The sequence below is a fragment of the Lithobates pipiens genome, unplaced genomic scaffold (genome assembly GCF_037356315.1).
Source record: "Lithobates pipiens isolate NorthernLeopardFrog02 unplaced genomic scaffold, aLitPip1_a1.2 Scaffold_3, whole genome shotgun sequence".
NCBI lineage: Eukaryota > Metazoa > Chordata > Amphibia > Anura > Ranidae > Lithobates > Lithobates pipiens.
The window spans coordinates 84,959,318-84,983,636 of NW_027507790.1; the positions used below are offsets into that span (position 1 = coordinate 84,959,318).

Consider the following 24,319-nt stretch of genomic DNA (forward strand, 5'->3'; position numbering starts at 1 on the left):
ACACGTACGACGGGACTAGCAAATCGGAAGTTCAATAGCCAGTAGCCAAAAGCTTTTGTCTCGTACTTGCTTCAGAGCATGTGTAGTTTTTGGTGCGTCAGAACAGCATACAGACGAGTGGTTTTCCCGATAGGAGTTGGTTCCATCGGAAATATTTAGAACGTGTTCAATTTCTAGGTCCGTCAGAATTTTCAACGTAAAAAGTCAGATGAGGCATACACATGATCGGAATATATGATGAAAAGCTCCCGTCTGACTCTTTCTGTCAGACATTCCGCTCGTGTATATGCGGCATTACAGGTTTTCTTCTGATTGCTCTGTATTTGGCTCCATCAAATCTGACCAGCTTCCTTGTCCCTGCTGAAGAAAAACATCCCCACAACATGATGTTGCCACGACCATATTTCACAGTGGGCATGGCGTGTTCAGGGTGAAGCAGTGTGGCCAACCCCCCCCAAAGTGAACTTTCCTGTCAGGACGCCAAAATTTAAAAACTGTACCAATTATTTATTTATTTTTTTGGGCAAAAATCATGAAATTTACTGACAGAGCCACATTTTTTTACTGACTGTGCAAAAAGTGCCTAAAATTACAGTTTTCAGTGCTAAACCGTGCACATATCAATATCTGAACTATAAACATATACCTTGTGCTATTAGCAATGTGTATGCATAAAGTTAAAAGTAAAAACGTATTTCTCCATTGACATGAAGGTCAGGTTACTATAACCCAACCAGAACAGAGTTCCTCCTTACATCAGAGTCTGCAGGATTCCCCTTACAGTGAAAGGGAACTCTTTATGTAAAGTAAAATGCTGCAGATCATGATCTATGGGGGAACTCTGATGTAAGGGGGGGCCTATGGTGACTAAAGACCACCTTCCACCGAGTGAATACACGAAGGTAAGGGGGGTTACTAATATATGGGGGAATCTTTATATCAGTGCCCCCTTACATTATTGTATTCACTCCCCCATTACATCAGCAACCCCCCTCAGACTGGCCTGGCGGTGCTGTCACTGACCTCCTCTCAGGTTCACAGTGCAGGGCTCAGTCAGACTGATCCAGCTTGGTGGGTCTAGTTTTATCCTATAGTGTTCTCTCCACAGTCCACACACATCTGACTCCTCCTCCTATGACCCCCATCCTGGCGGTGCTCTCCTCTTCAGACACCCCCTCAGAGACTGCAGACATGATGGAAGACATGAGAGGGTCAGAGGCTGTGGACATGATACAGGAGGTGAACCGATGCTGCAGACATGATACAGGAGGTGAACAAAGGCTGCGGAGGTGATACAGGAGGTGGACAGAGGCTGCGGGCATGATACTGGAGGTGGACAGAGGCTGCGGGCATGATACTGGAGGTGGACAGAGGCTGCGGACATGATACAGGAGGTGGACAAAGGCTGGGGACATGGTGTTATCCTCCTCACCCCCTCACAGTAGCTTTCTCCTCTGTCCACCTTTACCTCTCCACATCAGTGTCCTCCTCTGTCCCCTGCATGGCTTCACCCCCCCAGTAATATCATCCTCCCCATGTGCCCTTTTTGCTATCTCCCCACTCAGTCAGTGTCACGCTCCTATCTCCTTACCCCTCCACAGCTCCTCCTCTGCTGACTACTGCAGTAAGTGTACTAGGCTGCCACGACACTGCCAAGAGGACTAGCTTCTATTTAAAAATGGCGCCTGGCGGCGCCGATATGTTACCGCACGTGCGCTGCCCAGCCGAGCATGTATGAGCTTTCCTGAGCCCGGTCGGCTTCGTAATGGCGAATGTGCAGTTGCATGGTCAGCTCGCAGCCATCTTTTTTTTATGGGCAGCAGTGCCTGTAATAGACTTTTTCGGGCAGCCCGAAAAGGGGCTTAAATTTACGGGCTGTAAACTAACAGCCAGTTGGCAACACTGGGGTGATGTGCAGTGTTTTTTCCGCCACCCATAGTGTTTCGCTTTTAGGCCAGAAAGTTCAATTTTAATCTCATCTGGCCAGAGCACCTTCTTCCACATGTTTGCTGTGCGCCCCACATGGGCAAACTGCAAACGGGACTTCTTATGGCATTCTTTCAACAATGGCTTTCCTCTTTCCGCTCTTCCATAAAGGCCAGATTTATGGAATGTACAACTAATAATTGTCTCTTGGACAGATCCTCCCACCTGAGCTGTGGATCTCTGCAGCTCCTCAGGAGTTACCATGGGCCCCTTGAGTGCTTCTGTGATCCTTACCTGACCTGTCAGTTTAGGTGGATGGCCATGTCTTAGTAGGTTTGCAGTTGTGTCATAGTCTTTCCGTTTTCGGATGATGGATTGCTCCGTTCAAAGCTTGGGATATTTTTTTATAACCTAACCCTGCTTTAAACTTCTCCACAACTTTATCCCTGACCTGTCTGATGTGTTCCTTGGCCTTCATGATGCTGTTTGTTCACTAAGGTTCTCGAACAGACCTCTGAGGGCTTCACAGAACAGCCGTATTTATACTGAGATTAAATTGCACACAGGTGTACTCTGTTTACTAATTAGGTGATTTCTGAAGGCATTTGGTTCCACTAGACTTTAGGGATATCAGAGTAAAGGGAGCTGAATACAAATGCACGCTGCACTTTTCAGATATTTATTTGTAATTGTATTTGTGGTGCCCTGTTAGTTACAAACTGACATACTGTAAGTTTTTAGTTAACGGCTTGGATAAGCAGATGCTTTTTTTTTATGTTATGGACTTGTACAAGACCTATTTGCATTGAATTCTGTTTTTATTACTGTCTTGCTGAATAAAAATGCAAACCAAACATGCTTGGACTGTTCTGGATATTCTGTTGAGGAGAATTGTAAATCTTGCCATGACTGTCAAATGATTGCAATCCATTCACATTTTCAAAGTCTGGTAGTACCCTTGGCTATAACTTAGGTCCTCTTTGAGAGGTTGCTATAGATATGCTGGTCAAGTCAATGCCAAAGTCCACCAGAATGTACCAGCACATATTGGTAGTCCTTGACTTTGTTACTCTATAGCCAGAAACAGTCTTAGTCCGAAATAGGTATTCCTAGGTGTCTTTTGAAAGGGTCAATAAACCTTTTCATGCTTTTCAAGTATTTGCAAATTTGTGTTGTTTGCTTTAAAATGTTCTTACCTTACATCCCAGTGCTTCAGCCCCAAACTGATGGACTGGTGAAACGGCTATTCTAAAATAAGTGGCTGTTAGGGATAGAAAACACTAAGACTTCCTGTTACCATTCTTAATTTTTCATTAAGAGACTTGCCACAGTCCTTTACAGGGTTTTTCTTTTGAAAATTTGTACTGTAGATATCCCTGGGAGTCCTAGATATAGCCCAGGAAACATGGGACCGAGTGGCCACACTTAACAGATCGGACGAAAAAAAAATCCTTGATGTCTACCAAGTTTTCCATCTCAAAAAAGGACCTGCAAATATAACATGTTAACCTAAAAAACCCTGGAATGATCAGGAGGCTCTCTAAGCAGAAGTGTGAAGTTATCTCTAGCAAAAGATAAAAATAGGAAAGCAAGGTTAGGATCTCAAATTCTGCTGCTTACCTGGCCGAACTGATCTAATTGGCAGAGCCTTACATTAAAGTGATTGTAAAGTCTCGTTTTTTTTTTCGTTTTTTTTTCGATAAAAATAACAAACATATAATACTTACCTCCCTTGTGCAGTGGTTTTGCACAGAGCAGCCCAGATCCTCATTTTCTTGGGTCCCTCTTTGCTGCTCCTTGCCCCTCCCTCTTGTTGAATGCTCCACAGTAAGCAGCTTGCAATGGGGGCATGTGAACAGAGTCACATCTCCCTTTGTCCATTCAGACATAGAGCTGTGGCCTGGCCCTGCTCCTCTCTCTCCTCGCTGGCTGATTTTGACAACAGTGGGAACCAATGGTGCCGCTACTGTGTCTCAGCCAATCAGGAGAGAGAGTATCAGATGGCTGAGACATTCGTGGGCATCGCTTGACAGAGATGGGGCTCAGGTAAGTATAAGGTGGTGCTGGGGCAGCTGCTGCACACAAAAGGCTTTTTTAATCATAATGCATAGAATGCATTAAGAAAAAAAACCTGCCTTTTCAACTCTTTTAACGTTAAAGTTAAAACCTTAAAATCGGACATCTGAGGTTCAGAGAAAATATATTTCAGGAAAGGTACACAAACTGTATTTGTATACTGCCTTACTGAATAAAAGTAACAGGACAAACCTGCTTGGATTATTCTTTGGTGTTCCTGTCGCCTGCATGGTTTACTGCTGTCACTACCAGTTGAATCTGTTCCTTTTACAGAATGTTTTGTTGTGGTTCAGTTTATTATAAACAATGTGTGTTTCCTTTGTAGTATGAAGAGCTCATGGAAAACTTCAAAACCCTTCATAAAGAGTGTGAGCAGCTTAAATCATCTGGCTTCTCCACTGCAGAAATTAGACGGGTAATGTCTGCATTATGCATATATAAAACAATTTTTTGTTGTGTTTTGTTACTATTTCTCTTGACGAGTCTCGGCCCACAATGTCTCGGGTAGACATTAAAGCAATAGTAAACTTTTGCTGTTTAGAAAAAAAACAAAAAACTGTAAGGCAATTGCATAATGTGCTCGTATGCATCTTATACTAGCACATTATGAAATACTTACCTTGGAACAAAGCCTTCCATCAGTGAGCCATCACCACTGTGAGGGCCGATATCTTCCCCGGGCTTTCTTCTAGGTTCACGAGCTCCAGCTATGCGATTGGCATATTTTGCAATAAGCAGTGCAAACACTGCAGAGCTTTGGGTAGATCCTAAATTTCCAAAAGTCTGCATTGGATTAGATTCACTGGCTGAAATACCTGGGTTTATTTTGGACATGAAACAGAATGTTCTTCCCCCCCCCCCCCCCCCCCACACTTTCAAATACAGACTCTTCAGTCCTGGAGGTTTCCCTTAATTCACTTTTGCATTAGGATACAGGGGCTGATGGTGGCATCTTTTGAGGCCATGCCCACTTTTACTCCAGACTTTTACCACCAGAACCAGGCTCTCCATGACAATGTGAATCTCCAACCTGGCAGAGTCAGGAAAGTATTTTTTTCCAATGACTTGGAAGATACTCGCAACAGATGCTAACCTGTCTCGCTGGGGACAGAAGTGATATTGACGGTCCAGGAAAGCTGGTTGAAAAAGGAATCCAGAAATCCCCATTAACATTCTGGAACTCAAGGCCAATTGCCTATCCCTTTAGAGTTGGTCACCTCTGCTTCAAGGGCTTCCACTGAAGGTACAGTAAGTCAACACATTTGTGGACTACATTAACCACCAAGGAGGCACCAGAAGCCTCACAGTTCAAGAAGACTTGATTCTGTCTTGGATGCAACAGCAGGTTCTGGCTGTAATTGCTGTGCACACCCCCAGGGGAGATGCTATATGTGGATCTCCTCATGTGAAGGTTTGTTTTCAGGTCCAGGGATCCTCTGGCCTTCACTGTGGATGCTCTGATGACTATGTGGGACCAGGTTTGCCCATCTACCATCCTCCTCATTAACAGTTCCTCCTCAGCATAAACATTCATCCCCAGAATGCAGAAGGATCCTGTAAGATCAAGAAGGAGGGCATCCTGCTGATGCTTGTGACACCATAATAGCCCAGTAAATCAAGGTATTTGAACATACCCAGGGTCCTGGTGGACACCCTGTGGCCGTTTTCAGACAACCTGGACCTTCTGTATGAAAGGTCCTCCATACCGCTTCTTGATCATTGGCCTTAATGGTTTGGCTGTTGAAGGCCAGGCATTCAGGGATATTGGTTTATCGATTGGCCATCCCTACGCTACTCCATTCTGGAAAGTCCAGCTCTTGCTAGGTCTACCATCACACCTGGAAAGCTCACTTTGCTTGCTTGATTCTAACAGAGGAATTTCCATTCTAGGTCTTTGTGCAGGAAGTCGATCACATAGCCCCTCCTCACATGCTCTCTGGTGACACTGAGGAATCTCAGCCTTGTTCTTTGGACACCCCATTGGCCTTCCTTTGAATCTATCATGGATATTCCCTATCATGTTCTATCATGTTTTTCTAGTTGTAATCTCCACTGCTGGGTGAGTTAAATAGTTGTCAGCCTTCTTGTATAACAAACCAATTCTGGTGTTACACAAGGATAAAGTTGTCTTGGGCCCTAAGGCCTCCTTTGCCTGTGGTTGTCCCTTCCCTCCACCACCACCAGGATATTGACCTGCTTTTTTTTTTATCTGGCTCTAAAAATGCCCCAACAAAGTTTTTTTCCAAGGTTTGGGCATTGTCCATGCAGCACAAGATTTTATCTCTGTAATGGCTTCCTAAGGCAAGCCATAAACTATTCAGTGTGAGCCCTTATTTTATGCCTGTGTTCTGTTCTGTACTCTCAGGAAAGGAATTTACAGGTAAGTCAAAAATCCTGTTTCACTGTATAGTTTACAGTTAGTTTTAGGTTTGACTAACCACAAATGGAGTTGTAAAGACTTTTCATGTGATGCTGAAAATGTGATTATTCCCACAAATGTCATTGCAATTTTTTGTCAGATTTTTAAAGCATTTAAAGTAGCCTGTCATACTGCATCTTTTTTGCAATGTCAAAATGTAAAAAAGTATATTTGTATGTATTTTCTAATTAACTAGTTATCAATTTGTCAAAATTCCCAATAATTAAAGCTCATCCAATCCTTAGGACATCATAGCTATGGAAGAGGAAAAGGATCAGCTGATGAAGAGAGTTGAGCGCCTTAAAAAAAGGGTAAGGAGGAATCTGATACTGTAACATTTCAATGTCAAAGCTGTTGGCTGAGGGAATGCAAACAAGGATTAAGAACAGCATGTTGCACTTGTAATAAGGTAGCTGAAAATGCAAGTGACGGAAAGGGAATCTCCTTAGGCCAAAGGCCAAAGCTTTTAGACATCTTGAATCCAATACCTCTCTGTCAGCTGCTGGGAGAAATGGATACGAAGAGGAAATGCTAAGACACGGTTACACATAATACTGTCTACTTATTTTCTGTAGGATGTGATTGTAACTTGAATAACTTGAACTACACCATCACTTGTTGCAGGTGGAGACAGTTCAGAATCATCGGCGGATGCTTGAGATGGCAAGTCAATTGAGAGTAGAAAAAGAAAGGGAAGAGTCTCTGGCTCAACAGAAGCAGGAACAAAGAAATCAGGTATGTTTCCTCCATTCTCTTTTTACAATGTACAAGCATGTCAAAGTCTATAAAGAAAAAAATAGCTTAAGTTTACAGTTTGACCTTTGTAAATTTGCTATTTGTCTACCTCGTTTGCAGGAAATATAAAAACAAATTTGTAGTTGAAGCAAACATCACCATCTCTTTCTGAGTATGATTAAAGCCAGCACTCTGTTGCAGCACGTTTGATTTGCCAAATCCTTCATTACAAATGTATACATTCAACTGCAATTATATAAAAACTCAGTAATAACCACAGCACTTGGAATAATTTGTTGCATGATTGCCATCTTAGAAGACTAGAAGGACATTCTGTAATTACTTTCTGCTCAAGTAAAAATAATTTCATAGCCTAGAAAGGTGTACGTTTAAATGTGCAAGCAGTTACATTTCATTTCAAATAGCTCTGTTCCAGTGTTAATTACTTGACCTGCTATGTTTTATAAACATCCTGCAAGATGTAATTTAAGCCCCCACAGCATTTATATATTTAGCAGATCATCTACCATATATGCACTCTCCCAAGCTCACTTCTGTTGGAACCTGTTGTCAGCACGACAGCTTAAATCTCAGTAAGCAAGTAGGTACCAGAGCAGCCTTGCTTGAATTTGCTAAAACCATTAGGTCATCCTATTGTGGTGGACTGGACAAAGGAAAGGAAATTACATACTATATGGCTTGCTTTACAAACAGTAGGAACTAAACAAAGGGATGCAGATTAAGGGTCCTTTCACACAGACTCCGTTTTGCTCAGTGTGGGATCGATCCACTGATCCACGCTGAGCGGACGGGTGACCGGTCTGTCTCCACTCACTGTGCGAAGACAGACCTGTCAGAGCTCCGCTCTTCTCTATGGGAGATCGGATTAAAACGGACTCCCTAACCATTTTTTTTATCCGATCCGGTCTGCCAGACGGATAGAAAATAGGGTTTCCATCCATCTGGACTTCACGGACAGGATTGGATTTTGGTGGATGTCAGTGGATATATCACCGCTGACATCCGCCGCTCCTTAGAGGTGCATGGAGTGTCCGATCAGGTCCGCCTGAAAAACTGACAGGCAGGCCTGATTGAAAGTTGAATACATTTTTAGGTCTTGAACTATAACTTTTTGGAGAATCACAGAAGGTAGGCTTATTAGTTATCCAGAGGTCCCAGATTTTCTAAAAACAATAGAATGCTACCCTCAAACCAAGCAGTACGTTTTTCATTCATCTACACTTTGTTTAGTCTGTGTTGAAATGAAGGAATAGAAACATAGGCTGTGAGTCAGTTGGAAGCTTTAACCTTCTTTACTGCTAAGAAGACATTGAGGCAGAGTTTACATGCAAGTTAAGAGACCTTTTAAGAAGGAAGTGAATCAAATAAAGGGTGAAGCCAAAGCTGGGATATAGTTAGAAACGAAATATGTGGAAAACGGTAGTCCTTTGGACTAGGGAACGTTGATACTCTATACGTGTCAATAACAGACATGGAAAGGGGAAATTCAACGCTGAGAGTTTAAATAAAAATAATATATTAAGTACGTTACCAACTCAGCTTAATTATAACTGGGATTCCTGAAGCCTTAATAGAATGCATACAGAAAAAATACAGAAAAAATTAAAGCAGAGGGGTTTAATAAGGGGCTTCAAATGGAACACACATAAGAACATAATTTTTTTTTCTCTTTTTTTCTTTTTTCTTCTTTTGATGTTGCGATGTATGTGGTTGTATATGGATAGGCTGTGTGGCTTAATGGTAGATAAATGTTAATGTATGATTTTTATAAAACTATAATAAAGAGAAATATGAAACAAATGGAAACCACACTGCGGAATAGGTACAAAGTTTTATTGATACAAAAATCTGAAATATAAACATATATCATATGGCAAAATGGCCAGAACAATTAATCAGAACCTTCACCAATAGAATGATAAAAAAGGAACAACAACGTTGGGTTTATCAGCACACTCACAGTCACTCCACATACAAAAAGGGGTGGCTGATTATTCAAAGCCTGAGATAAAGCATCCAGTTGCACCAAATCACAAGAAATATTCAACGATCCCTTGAATTCTATGACACACAGTTGTGTCAAACATTGGAAGCGGGGATATTGATCTGAGGAAACGGTCTCTATGATATTTAGCTACATTGGGCGATTGCAGATGGATATAGAGTCTAGATGTTGGAAACAAATAGATTCAGCATGGGGAGATATATGGGGTGAGCTGGAAGTGTCTCTTGTAAATAAAGTTACAACAGTTGATTACCGTAAGAACTTATAAATGCAATACAGAAATTAAATACTGTAGTAGTGGGACTTCAGTGTCCCTTATCAAGCTCTCACCCACTATGCTGCTTCTCTCCATGATCCGGTAAAAACCGTAAGGTGTAACAACCATTCAAATCCCCAGGTTTTCAGGTAACCTTACTCTGGATTTTTTAAAGTAGTTAAATTAATCATCAGCCAATGTTGGATTGCTGACAGCTCTTCAGAGTTGGCACTGGATAGTGGTTCTCCGTGATGCCAGATTTACTCCATGGTAAGGCGGAATGATGCAGGAGATGGAACCCGCATGTGGGTGGCCTGGATGGCCTAGCTGTATAGCACCGTAGCGTTAATGCATTTTACTCAGTAGCCTGAGCTTCTTCAGAACAATGCAATAGACTCATTAGCAGGCTTATAACAGGGAAACTCCTCCCCTTCCAGGTTTTTTGACTTACCGAGCCACTGCATTGCAACAATGGTGTAATAATTGAAAAGTTAAATTGAATACAAAGGTGTCATTATTCTCATTGTTTTCATTAATGATGCCAAGACAAATCCGGTTTTCCCTAGTTAGGGGGTAATTCATTCAGAACATTTAAATCAAGATATTATTTTCTCAAAGTATGGTAATATTCATTGTTAAAAAATTTTAAAAATGTTTTTTTGAAAATGGAGGAGGAGTTTAATGAGGAGACAAAACACCACATGCGAGCCTAACCTGGCTCACATGTAGATTAGTTACTCGTGTGTAGTATTAGTTGTAGTGCAACAAAATCGCACCCTTCCCCCCAATGGAATGATTGGTATAATTTTGGCCACATATCCCAAGCATGATTAGGGTTCAAGGAATACCTGTAGACTTAGTTCAGTATTTAACCCTTTTGGGATTAAACTGAAGATCCATTCCTTTTCCTTTTCCTTCCACCGAAGCATTGTATCATAATCTCCTCTGTGATTTGGCAAAGAGGGTAAAAAAAACCTTTATCTTTAATCCATCAAGAGAGGAATTATGGAACTTTTCAAAATGTTGTGCAATGGGGCCCCATTTCATGTTACCCTTGCTTTTTTTGAATATTCCTGATATTACACAGGTGTTCACAGATGCGTATGCGTAACTGTAATTGTTTCGCCTTACCAACATATAGTTTTTGGCATGGACATTGTAGAAAATACAAGACCTTTTCAGTACTACAGTTAATAAAATGTCGATTCTCATAGACTTTATTGTCATCTGCATCGTGAAGTTATCTGTGCATTCAACATGTCGACAAATGTGGCAATGGCTGCATGGAAACATACCCTTAGAACTAAGGATGAGCTCATGAGCAGCCGCAGATCGGGAAAATGTCTTGCTGCCTGCGATTAGCACAGTGCCAACTTTCTGTCGGGCTCTGCATGTGTGGCTTGTGAACATGTCTGAGCTCATCCTTGCTTAAAAGGAGGCATTTTCGTCATGCCAGTTGTTGGATGGACTACGAGTAAATTTTGAATGTACAAGGTTATCTTTGAGGTTCTTGGCTCTCCTAGAGACTAGCAATGGTTGTGGGCCCACGATACTGGTGAGATCAGGAGATCTTGTCAAGATTGACTAATGCTTGTCCAAAATTGACCTAACCTCCTCCCATTGGGCCCCATAGCGGGTGATGATTCTCACTGGGTAGGATTGGGGTATGATAGATTTGGAATGCAAATCATTTGTCTGTTTGGGAACAAGAAGGTCCTCTCATTTGGATGAGGAGGCCCTCCTGCATGCCCTAAATCTCTGATAAAGTTCATGTGACTCAGACTGATAGGCAGTCTCACTTGAGCAGTTCCTCCGAATACGGAGGAACTGTCCAGTTGGGATCCCCCTAATAAGCGATGGTGGATGATGGCTGGAGGCCTGAAGTATTATATTTTCCACAGTGGCTTTTCTAATGTTTTAGTCTCCAAACTACCACCATTGGTGGTGATGATCAGGAGGTCAAGGAAAGATAAGGTTTTGAGATCCCAGGTATATGTAAGTTTAATGTTTTTATATTAATATTGAGCTCAGATATAAAATCATGCAGCTCCTGGATCTCACTATTCCAGACCATCAGGATGTCGTCAATATACCTTAGCCACAGACTTACGTGGCCAAGGTACAGCAGCGAATGGTAAACAAGGGCCTCCTCCCACCACCCAAGATGGAGACAAGCATATGTGGGTGCCCCCATGGCTGTACCCCTTATTTGCTGATAATTTGCCCTCTAAAACGGAAAACAATTATGATTGAGGGCAAATGCCAGCAACTCCAAAATAAGTTCATTTTGTGATGCCATAGAGGGGTATTTGGTTTCCAAAAAATGTGCCACAGTGATGGGGGATGGTGGTATACAGGGACTCCACATCAATACCGACTAGTATGGTGCCCTCTGATATCTCCACTTAAGCTATCCTAGTCAGGACATCATATGTGTCGTGAACATAGGAGGGCCCTACAGCTTGTAAACAGTCAGCCTGTATGAAGGTATGGGCTAAAAGCTGCAGGGCTTGTCTGCAGGAGTGTGGCATTGCACCCTTGATCCACTGGATCAGTGGATCATGGGTGCAATGCTTTCCAGGCTCCTTATGGAACAAATAATAAATGAACTTTTTTTTTTGTTCCTGAAAAATATGTGCATTTATTATTTGTTCCCAAAGGGTAATTCACCTTATCCTTTAAACCAGTTCACCAGTTTAAACCTTCACCAGTTATCCTTTAAAATGACATTTTATTGGTACTATGAAAGCATAGCATTGCTTTGTCATTATGTGTTGGCATATAAAAAACAAAGTTAGGTTTAACAATCGGTGAACATCTTTCATATAAGGCTTGGGAAAAATAGATTGTCTATAGCTGAAAATATCATGAGGACTTTTCAGAGGGAAGATCATAGTTTAAGTTTAGTGTAACAAAAGATAAAATCCTTGCTTCTGATACCAAATCACAAAGTCTAGTGTTCCTTTGACGATGTAATAGATTTGATAGACAATAATAGAAATAGTTCAGTAGTCAGACCTATGCTTGTACCAGTTAAATATGTACACACTGGCCAAATGTCAGCCAGTTCCTGTTGACGTGGTGCATAGAAGCTGATATTCGGCCCATGTGTACCTAGCTTTAATTCACATTTTTGTTTCTAAATTCCAGCAGTATGTACCAATATGCTGTTATTACACCTCTGTTGCAGAAAACAAAAAGCTATCCCTTTATTCTAGTGCAGAATTTACCTCAGCCTCTGCTTTATTCTTTTGAAGACTCTTCCACGACTTCCTGGTTTACAGTATCTCACAAAAGTGAATACACCCCTTACGTTTTTGTAAATATTTTATGATAACTTTTCATGTGATAGCATTGAAGAAATGACACTTTGCTACAATTTAAAGAAGTGAGTGTACAGCTTGTATAACAGTGTACATTTGCTGTTCTGTCAAAATAACTCAACACACAGCCATTAATGTCTAAACTGCTGGCAACAAAAGTGAGTACACCCCTAAGTGAAAATGTCCAACTTGGGCCCAATGTCAATATTTTGTGTGGCCACCATTATTTTCCAGCACTGCCTTAACCTTCTTGGGCAAGAGTTCACCAGAACTTCACAGGTTGCCACCAGAGTCCTCTTCCACTCCTCCATGATGACATCACAGGGCTGGTGGGTGCCTTGCACTCCTCCACCTTCCATTTAAGGATGCCCCACAGATGCTCAATAGGGTTTAGGTCTGGGAACATGCTTGGCCAGTCCATCACCTTTACCCTCAGCTTCTTTAGCAAGGCAATGGCTGTCTTGGAGGTGTGTTTGGGGTCATTATCCTGTTGGAATACTGCCATGTGGTCCAGTCTCTGAAGGGAGGGGATCATGCTCTGTTTCAGTGTGCCGCAGTACATGTTAGCATTCATGGTTCCCTCAATGAACTGTAGCTCCCCATAGCACTCATGCAGCCCCAGACCATGACACTCCCACCACCATGCTTGACTGTAGGTAAGACACACTTGCCTTTGTACTCCTCACCTGGTTGCCGCCACACATGCTTGACACCATCTGAACCAAATAAGTTTATCTTGGTCTCATCAAACCACAGGACATGGTTCCCGTAATCCATGTCCTTAGTCTGCTTGTCTTCAGCAAACTGTTTGCGGGCCTTCTTGTGCATCATCTTTAGAAGAGGCTTCCTTCTGGGACAAGAGCCATGCAGACCAATTTGATGCAGTGTGCAGCGTATTGTCTGAGCACTGAAAGGCTGACCCCCACCACCCCTTTAACCTCTGCAGAAATGCTAGCAGTACTCAGGTCTATTTCCCAAAGACAACCTCTGGATATGATGCCAAGCACGTGCACTCAACTTCTTTGGTTGACCATGGCGAGGCCTATTCTGAGTGGAACCTGTCCTGTTAAACCACTGTATGGTCTTGGCCACCATTCTGCAGCTCACTTTCAGGGTCTTGGCAATCTTCTTATGTCCTAGGCCATCTTTATATAGAGCAACAATTCTTTTTTCAGATCCTCAGAGTTTTTTGCCATGAGGTGCCATGTTGAAATTCCAGTGACCAGTATGAGAGAGTGAGAGCGATAACCCCAAATTTAACACACCTGCTCCCCATTCACTCCTGAGACCTTGCAATACTAACAAGTCACATGACATCGGGGAGTGAAAATGGCTAATTGGACATTTGCACTTAGGGATGTACTCACCTTTGTTGCCAGTGGTTTAGACATTAATGGCTGTGTGTTGAGTTATTTTGAGGGGACAGCAAATTTACACTGTTATACAAGCTGTACACTTCACTACTTTACATTGTAGCAAAGCATAATTTCTTCAGTGTTGTCACATGAAAAGATATAATAAAATATTTACAAAAATGTGAGGGTGTACTCACTTTTGTGAGATACTGTATATCCTATAGGACATGTAAACTGTTAGTAGGAAAAAAAAGTACTTCAACAGCTGACTTCATCTTGCATCTGTCCTTCCCCTCCAGGAGATTGATCCCACTCACCTCTGTATTTACATGCTTCTCCATTGCAATCATTGTCTGAGCAATTTTCTCTCTGAATACATAGCCAGTGTCTCCCTCTGCTGATGGATCATTTTGCATCATTCCTTCTCCCTGCATAGATCGTTCATTTGGTAGAGTGTGCACACTGGAGCGGAAGTTGTTGAGCAATCACAATACAGCCTATGTGGAGCAGAGCTGTAGTATTGAAAACAAAGTATGTTCCTGAAAGTCTGTAAAGCTTACCATACATTATGCTTTACTACTAGATCTACCATCAACTATGTAGTGCAATAACCTGCCTGATTGGATACAGAGTGATTAGATGGATAGGTCTGTCCTCTTATATAGTTTTGGTAAATATAAAGATTGTGCAGTCAGATTGTATGTGTACGGGCAACTTTTATAGACCCAAAATGAACTAGTTGTGCTTTCGGTGCCTTTAATTGATAACCACACCCCAAATTCGGAAGCAAATGCACATTTTTGTCCCATACAAAAAGGTGCAGTAAAAAATGTGCAAATTTCAACGTGTCAAAATGCCCATGGGTTACTTTGCTACATTTGTCTAGTGTGGGGGAGCCCACTGAACTCAATGGGTTTCCTCTTGCGTGTCGTGGGAAAAACACGCCAAACAAAGTGTGAATGGCACCTGAAAGTGAAATTGGTGTACTTGTACCCTCCTCCTCTCTAAGCTAGAGCTGGATTACAAAAACGTTGATAGCTGCATGTCCTCCTCCCATGTACTAGTATCAAGCTGGCCGTACTCTGTGCAATCTAATTGTACACTCTATGTACAATTTCCTTTTAGATCTATGTAAACTATGTAATAGGAGGACCTACCTGAACAATTCATTCAATTTGTATCAAATCAGGCAGGCCCTTGCACTGCATAGTTGATGGTAGATCTATAGTAGATTGTGCACTCATATTGTACAATGTTTGCCCACCGTAAAGGGAGAAGTAGGAAAATGGGTAGAAATAAAAAAAAAAAAAAAAAACGGTAAAGTAATGAGGGAGGTGTGGTCCAGTGTAGTAAAACACACCCTATTCTGTGATGCAGTAAGGCAGTGCATCATGGGATATGAAGTTTCCTGGATGGTCACTTGTTGCTACAGAAAGTCAGAATGCATTTTTTGAGGTGCAGATTCAAAGCTTAGAGATGTACATTGGGATTACTTGGGCTGAAATAAACATTACAAAACACTTCTATAAGTCAAAAGTGAAATTCTAGCCGCAAAGGTGAATTTAGCTTTTAATGGGAGGAGATGTTTCTTTGGAGCCCTGTTGAAGACTGGTAAAATCTAGGAGGTGCATTAGCAAAATAACATTCTTAAAGCGGTTGTAATCCACTGCAGTAAAAAACAAAACTTTCCCCTGCAAGACAAAGGCTTAATGTGCATCCCATACTTGCACATAATTAAATACTTGCCTTAAATCGAAACCATCCAATGGCACGCTGTCACTGCTGACGGGCTTTCATCTTCCCCTGTTCTTCCCTTTGGGTTCACGGACTCCGGCTGTGTGTGTGGCTGGGGCCATGATGACGTCACTCCAGGGCATGCTCGTGGGAGCCTTCGGTTCCGGCACGGTGCTCTAAAGGTCAACGTGCGCATGCATCGGTAATGTCACTGGCTGCATCCAGTGTGAATATCTCCTAAACTGGTCATATTTATTTTACTTACAGGTAAGCCTTATTATAGGCCTACCTGTAGGAAAAAATCACAAAGCGGACTTTACTACCACTTTAAAGACCCCCACCATCAGAAAAGGGTGGAGATCTGTTTCACATTGATCTCAAATTTTGTTTACCTTGACCTTTTGTGTGCAGGCACTCCTAGTTCCAGAGTTTCACGTCAAGTTTGATCTGATTGGTGACTGTGAAGAACATATTAATATTTCTATACATTAGGCATTTTGTATGCGAGGGACAGTAAAGAGCCTACAGTGAGTGTGTATAGGAATTACTCCCCTTTATCGCAAATTAGAACCTTAGCCTTGTACACACAGTCGGACATTCCGACCACAAAATCCGTCTGATTTTTTCCGACGGATTTTGTCCAAAACTGGTGTTGCATACACATGGTAGGACAAAGTTGTCGGAAAATCCGATTGTTCGGAACATGGTGACGTTCGTTGCGTACGACAGGACTACGTAGAGGCTAGTAGCTTTGGTCTCGTAATTTGATCTGAGCATGCGTGGCACTTTGTCCGTCAGAATTCTCTACAAACGATCGGAAAAAGTCTGATCCGATTTTTTTTGTTGGAAAATTTTAGATCCTGCTCTCTAATTATTTCCGTCTGAATTTCCGGCGGAAAAAGCCCGATAGAGCCCAAACACCATCGGATTTTCCGACAATATAATCCGATCAGACCTTTTCTGTCGGGATTTCCAACCATGAGTACAGGGCTTAAGGGGGGATTGGTGCATTACAACTTTGTCTGGATGAAAAAACGGAAGCTCTGATTAAGCAGGTTGTCTTTCCTGTTTACACATCAAGTCTAAATTTTCAGTTTTGACCAAATGCTTAATTTTGATCAGGGTCTTGTATTCAAATGATGAACAACTGAAATGAATAAATAAAGCTATTAGTCTAGCATGCTCTTTTTGAAGTAGAACAACAAATACTACAAGTATCTGACAATATATTTTGTATGTGTCCACTCCCTGTATTGCTTCATACTGACAGCACATAAGAAGAAAAAAAAAAGCGGAGGCTGCTATTGTGTTGGAAGAAGCCCACACACAAGTGTATCTTTTTCAATCTTTCCCATGTACCTGACCATGGCATAGGGATATCATGAGAAGTGTTTTTTTTTTTTTTTTTGCTTACAGAAAGTATCTGAAACTTACTTTAGGGCTTTTATATGAAAAGTTTAATTGCAAACACAGTTAAGTAGAGTTACTTGATGTTTTCCTTGCTATCTGTTAATGCACAGCAGGTGACTGACAGTGCCTTTATTTTTGTTTTAAAGCTTTTTAATGCAGAACAGAAACTACAAAGAGCACAACTTCACTTAAAAAACATGCGACATGCTGCGTCAGATGCAAAACCTGAAGGTAAATGTAAATTTGTGTAGCTATCTTTAGTTGCAATTGTTGGACATGTGTAAAAAAAGATTATATATTATTTGTTTGTTATATTTGTTATTATTATATATATATATATATATATATATTATTGTGTGTGTTTTATTTTATTTTATTTGAATCAGTTTAATTAGGCTTTTTTACTGGGTAGCGTGAAAGCGTGCTGGAGACCCCATTTGTCTTGCTTTGTATTTCACCCTGCCCATGTGCACCTTTCTCCTTTTTGCTAGTTCCAACCCGATTTGAGTTACTGCCAGTGGTGCAGATGCACATTGGAAGTCTTTAGTTGCCTTGAAATGGTGATGCGATAGCTTCTGGTGTGTTGCTGTATTTTTAAAGAGGAAGGGGTTGCGTCTAGGTGAGTTTGCCCTTAGTATGTGCACTGATTATATATGCCTCATAGTTGGGGACTCTGGAAAGTTTTGGGTCTAGGACCACACTCCTCAGGAGAGCCTTGACACAGCTGTGTGGCTTCAACATGTATTTGTAAAGATATGCAACAAAAATGTCTTTTTTTATCCAATACAGTGTCCTTTAGTTCCCCTTTGTTATGCTATAAATCAGATGTACTATAAAATATATATACAGAGAGGCACAAGAAATGTATACACACTTCAGCAATTTTTATCTATGCCCTTTTTAAAACCTGAATTGAATTATGGCAGCTCTGTGATGTCATCATGGAGGAGGGGAAGAGGACTCCAATGGCAACCTGTGAAGCTCTGGTGAACTGCATGCCCAAGAGGGTTAAGGCAATGCTGGAAAATAATGGTGGCCACACAAAATATTGACACTTTGGGCCCAATTTGGACATTTGCACTTGAGGGTGTGCTCACTTTTGTTGCCAGCAGTTTAGACATTAATGGCTGTGTGTTGAGTTATTTTGAGGGGACAGCAAATTTACACTGTTATACAAGCTGTACACTCACTACTTTACATGGTAGCAACGTGTCATTTCTTCAGTGTTACTACATGAAAAGATATAATAAAATATTTACAAAAATGTGAGGGATGTACTGTGAGATACAGTGTGTGTGTGTTTATACAGTTGTGATAAAAATTGTAATTGTCATATTTTGAATGACAATTACTCAGTCATGCAACACTGTATCTATATGACATTTTTGTCCCTTTCCCCCCACAAATAGAGCTTTGTTTGGTGGTATTTAATCATTGCTGGGTTTTTTTATTTTTTGCGCTATAAAATAAAAAAATACAAAAAATTCAGTAAAAAAAAAAATGTATTTTTCTTCGTTTCTGTAAAAAAATTTTGCAAATTAGTAATTTTTCTTCATAAATTTTGGCCAAAATGTATACTGCTACATATCTTTGGTAAAAATAACTGAAATTAGTGTATATTATTTGGTCTGTGTGAAAGTTATAGAGTCCACAAGCTATGGTGCCAATCTCTGAAAATTGATCACACCTGAAGTACTGACAGCCTATCTCATTTCTTGAGACCCTAACATGCCAGGAAAGTATACATAACCCCCAAATGACCCCTTTTTGGAAAGTAGACAAGGTATTTAGAAAGGGGCATGGTGAGTTTTTTGAAGTTGTAATTTTTTTCCCACAATTCTTTGCAAAATCAAGATTTTTGTTTTTCTTTTTTTTTTCCCCACAAAATCGTCATATTAGCAGGTTATTTCTCACACACAGCATATGCATACCACAAATTACACCCCAAAACACATTCTGCTATTCCTCCCGAGTATGGCAATACCACATGTGTGAGACTTTTACACAGCGTGGCCACATGCAGAAGCCCAACATGCAAGGAGCACCATCAGGTGTTCTGGAGCATAAATTACACATCTAATTTCCTGATTACCTCTTACATTTTTGAAGCCCTGGAGCACCAGGACAATGGAAACGCCCCAAAAATTACTCCATTTTGGAAAGTAAACACCCCAACGTAAAATCTATGAGACATAATGAATCTTTTGAACATGTCATTTTTTTTTCTACAAATTTTTGGAAAATGTGGAAAGAAAATGAAAACACATTTTGTTTAACACAAAGTTGTCCATTTATACAATAACACATGACACCCCAAAAATGACACCCCAAAATAGATTCTCCTACTTCTCCTGAGTACAGTAATACCACATGTGGGAGACTTCCACAGCCCGGCCACATACAGAGGCCGAGTATGCCTGGGTATGGCTGAGTACGGCTGGGTATGGCTGAGCACGGGTGGGTATCGCTGAGTACGGCTGAGTATGGCTGGGGGTGGATGGGATGGCTGAGCATGGATAGATGGATGAATAGTGCTGAGTATGGATGGCTGAGCATGGATGGGTGGATAAGTAAGACAGAGGGATGTCTCTAAGCATGAATGGCTGAGCGTGGATGCTCCCTTGTGCGTGCCCCAGGGGGTGTGCGGGATCGCAATTCTGGGACTAAGTCGTAGTACGCCCTCCCAGAGTTATCGAACCGCCTGGTAGCCGTCATTCGGCTATGGGCCGGTTGTTAAGTGGTTAAGAAGTGGAACATTCGGGGCTCTTTTGATACCAAGCCAAATTCAGGTAGAAAGATTTCATCCACAACTGGCAAAATAGTCGCCCAGGATGCAAAGAAAAACTCACAGGTAACCTCAGGAGAAATACAGGCTGCTCTCCAAAAAGACAGTGTGGTTGTTTTTAAGGAGCACAATTCAATGATACTTGAACAAAAAAGAGCTGCATGGTTGAGCTGCCGGAAGGAAGCCTTTACTGCGCCAATGCCACAAAAAAGCCCAATAAGGTATGTCAAGGTGTTGTTGAACATATTGTAACCAGGCTTTTTTGTGAAACTTGTGCCGTAAAGGCTTCTTTCTGGCAACTTGACCATGCAGCTCTTTTTTGTTCAAGTACCATTGTATTGTGCTCATTAAGAACAACCATGCCATCTTTTTCCAGAGCAGTCTGTATTTCTACTAAGGTTACCTGTGGGTTTTTCTTCGTACCCTGAACAATTCCTGTGGCAGTTGTGGCTTAAATCTTTCTTGATCAACCTGACCTTGGCTTGGTATCAAGTGATCCCCAAATGTTCCACTTCTTATTAAATGATTGAACAATAATGACTGGCATATTCAAGGCTTTGGATATCTTTTTATATCCTTTTCCATCTTTGTAAAGTTTCATTACCTTGTTACACAGGTCTTTTGACTGTTCTTTTCTGCTCCCCATGGCTTAGTATCTAGCCTGCTTAGTGCATCCATGTAAGAGCTAACAAACTCATTGACTATTTATACCCACACACTGATTGCAATTTAAAAAAAACACAAATGTGGGAAATTAACCTTTTAATAGCCATTTTAACCTGTGGGTGTCACCTTCTGTGTCTGTACCAAGGCCAAACATTCCAAGGTATGTAAACTTTTGATCAGGGCCATTTGGGTGATTTCTGGTGTTTTTTGGCTCCTTTTAAAATCATATGTGATAATAAATAGCTTCACGTGACCACTATCCTTGAATAAAAGACCGTTTTATGGCATGATCCCAGCTGCATAGGCCAACAAGTTTTAACTTCGAAATGAGATACGTTCTGATTGTGTCTGTAAGACTGTACAACCACTTTGTTACAAATTAGCAATATATCTTTAAAACATAAAGCAGCAATAGCAAGATAATGATATTCTGATACCATGCGAGTCATTTACTAAGAAGAATGCGCTGCGCCGGTTCATACCTTAATTGGTGCACCAGATAAATCATTAATTGAGCATGTGAACCGGTGCACTCGTATGCGCAACAGCAATAATAATATGCCATTGATAATAGCGTACGCCGCATCATTAAGAGTCCATTCACACAGGGGCAACACGACTTCCCGACTTTGGGAGGCAACTTGGACGCGACTTGAGTATGAATCACAGCGAGACTTGGGGCGAATTCAACACGACCTGGGGCGACATACAACACAACTTTAAGTCGCCCCCAGGCCAGGCGTCTTTAATTTTAAATAAAAATAAATACCAGACCCTTATCTGAGCATGCAACCTGGCAGGCCGCAGGAAAAGAGGGGGACAAGAGAGCCTCCCCCGAACCGTACCAGGCCACATGCCCTCAACATTGGGAGGGTGCTTTGGGGGTAGCCACCCAAAGCACCTTGTCCTCATGTTGATGGGAACAAGGGCCTCATCCCCACAACCCTTGCCACAACCCTTGCCTGGTGGTTGTGAGGGTCTGTGGGCAGGGGTCTTATCGGAATCTGGAATCCCCTGTAACAAGGGGACCCCCAGATCCCAGCCCCCCTGTGTTAAATGGTAAGGGGGTACAAAAGTACCCCTACCATTTTACAAAAAAAAGTGTTAAAAATGACAAGAGCCAGTTTTTGACAATTTCTTTATTTAAAGTCTTCTTCTTTCCATCTTCTTTGGGTCGCATTTCTTCTTCCTTCCTTCATCCTTCGGTTTCTTCCTTCATCTTCTTCTTCCTCCGATCCTCTGCTTCTGGCTCCGGTGTTCTTGTCCGGCATCTTCCTCCACAGCGTCTTCTTCCCCGCTTTGTTCTTGGGCCGCTCCACATCATTGGGAGGCTCCCGCTGTGTGACGCTTCTCTTCTTCTGACAGTTCTTATATAACGGAGAGCGGGCCACCCGGTGACCCAGCCCCCTCTGACGCACGGTTCCATTATATAAGTGTCAGAAGAAAAGCGTCACACAGCGAGAGCCTCCCATTGATGCGTAGCGGCCCAAGAACGAAGCGGGGAAGAAGACGCAGTGGAGGAAGATGCCGGACGAGAACACCGGAGGAAGAAGCAGAGGAAGAAGATGATGGAGGAAGAAACTGAAAGGAAGAAGGAAGGAAGAAGACCCGAAGAAAAGGGAAAGAAGAAGACTTTAAATAAAGGAAACTGCATCTTGTAATTTTTTTAATTTTTGACACATTTTTTTCTGAAATGGTAGGGGTACCCCTTACCATTACACACAGGGGGGGTGGGATCTGGGGGTCCCCTTGTTAAAGGGGGCTTCCAGATTCCGATAAGCCCCCTGCCCGCAGACCCCCACAACCACCGGGAAAGGGTTGCGGGGATGAGGCCCGTGTCCCCATCAACATGGGGGCAAGGTGCTTTGGGGGGCTACCCCCAAACCACCCTCCCAATGTTGAGGACATGTGGCCTGGTACGGTTCGGGGGGGTGCTCTCTCTCCCCCCCCCTCTTTTCCTGCGGCCTGCCAGGTTGCGTGCTCGGATAAGGGTCTGGTATGGATTTTGAGGGGGACCCCCACGCCATTTTTTTTTTACATTTTGCCGCGGGGTTCCCCTTAATATCCATACCAGACCTGAAGGGCCTGGTATGGAATTTCGGGGACCCCCACCAATTTTTTTTTTCTTCATTTTTTTTTTTTTTTTCTTAATGCTGTTTTTAACAATGAACTTTTATGTGTATTGCTGGCTCATACCCAATGCTAACATGACCTGTGTGCAAATATCCTCAAAAAAAAATGTCATTTTGAGAGGTGCGCCCATAACACCCATTAACCACTTGCCGACCGCCGCACGACGATATACGTGGCACGGGCAGGCATATGGGCGTATATATAAGTCCCTGCCTTCCCGCGGGTGGGGTGGCGTCAGGAGCGATCCGGGATGAGGGGGCGGCCATTCATTCATGGCCACCCCCTCGCGATCGCTCCCAACGAATAGAAATGCTCCGTGACATCACTTCCTCTCCTGTAATGTAAACACAGGAGAGGAAGTGATGTAATCTCTCCTCCGTGTCGGTATTTTTCGTTCCGGCACCGAGGAGAGAGGATCGGTGAGTTGCACCAACACACCACACGTACAGTAGAACATGCCAGGCACACTCACACCCCCCCTTTACCTCCCGATCACCCCCCCAATTACCCCTGCCCCCCCCCCAGTCACAGTGACACCAATTGCATTTTTTTTTTTTTGCATTGGTGTCATTTGTGACTGTAATAACTGTTAGGGCAGTTAGGGTTAGCCCCCTTTAGTTCTAATGTGCCCCCCTAACCCCCCCAATAAAGGTTTAACCCCGTGATCACCCCCCGTCGCCAGTGTCACTAAGGCTGGGTTCACATTGCAGCGGTTCATGAGAACGAATGGGATTCGCACCGCACTGCAGTGCAAATCACATCCGATCTCTGTGCGATTCGAGTTCAGCCATACAGATAGTATGGCTGAATTCGCGCCGCACCCGCCGCAAATTCGCACGGGACCCTTTTTTTGGTCCGCAGCAGAATCGGATCGCATGGGTGTTCACACCATGCGATCCGAGTTTGCAGATCGCACTGCGATATGCAAACTGATCTGGGGGTGTCATTAACATTTCACTGACACTCCCAGCAGTTCGCATAGGGCAGTGTGAACTGCCGCCGGGAGGCATGCGATGCGGGAACCCGCCGCGGATTCGTGGCGTTCCCGCATCGCTCCAGTGTGAACCCAGCCTAATAAGCGATCATTTTTCTGATCGCTGTATTAGTGTCACAGGTGACGCTAGTTAGGCAGGTAGGTATTTAGGTTCGCCGCAACTTTTTATAGCGCCAGGGACCCCCATATACTACCGCATAAAGCCCCCTGATTGCCCCCTAGTTAACCCTTTAACCAGTGATCACCATATAACTGTTACAGGTGACGCTGGTTGGTTAGTTATTTTTTTATAGTTTCAGGGCACCCACCATTTATTACCTAATAAAGGTTTAACCCCCTGATCACCCGGCGGGTGTCATTTGTGACTGTAATAACTGTTAGGGCAGTTAGGGTTAGCCCCCTTTAGTTCTAAGGTACCCCCCTAACCCCCGCAATAAAGGTTTAACCCCGTGATCACCCCCCGTCGCCAGTGTCACTAAGG

At 42.5% G+C, this 24,319-nt stretch overlaps 1 protein-coding gene across 1 annotated transcript in view; it reads left to right on the forward strand.

Moving 5' to 3' along the window:
• The window catches only part of IFT81 (intraflagellar transport 81), a 235,567-nt gene that overhangs the window by 61,050 nt on the left and 150,198 nt on the right, over positions 1–24,319 (forward strand). The window contains exons 5-8 of the mRNA XM_077461990.1: positions 4,328–4,417; positions 6,667–6,732; positions 7,046–7,156; positions 17,407–17,491. Coding sequence (XP_077318116.1) covers positions 4,328–4,417; positions 6,667–6,732; positions 7,046–7,156; positions 17,407–17,491 — 352 coding nt within the window. The remainder of the gene's footprint in view (positions 1–4,327; positions 4,418–6,666; positions 6,733–7,045; positions 7,157–17,406; positions 17,492–24,319) is intronic.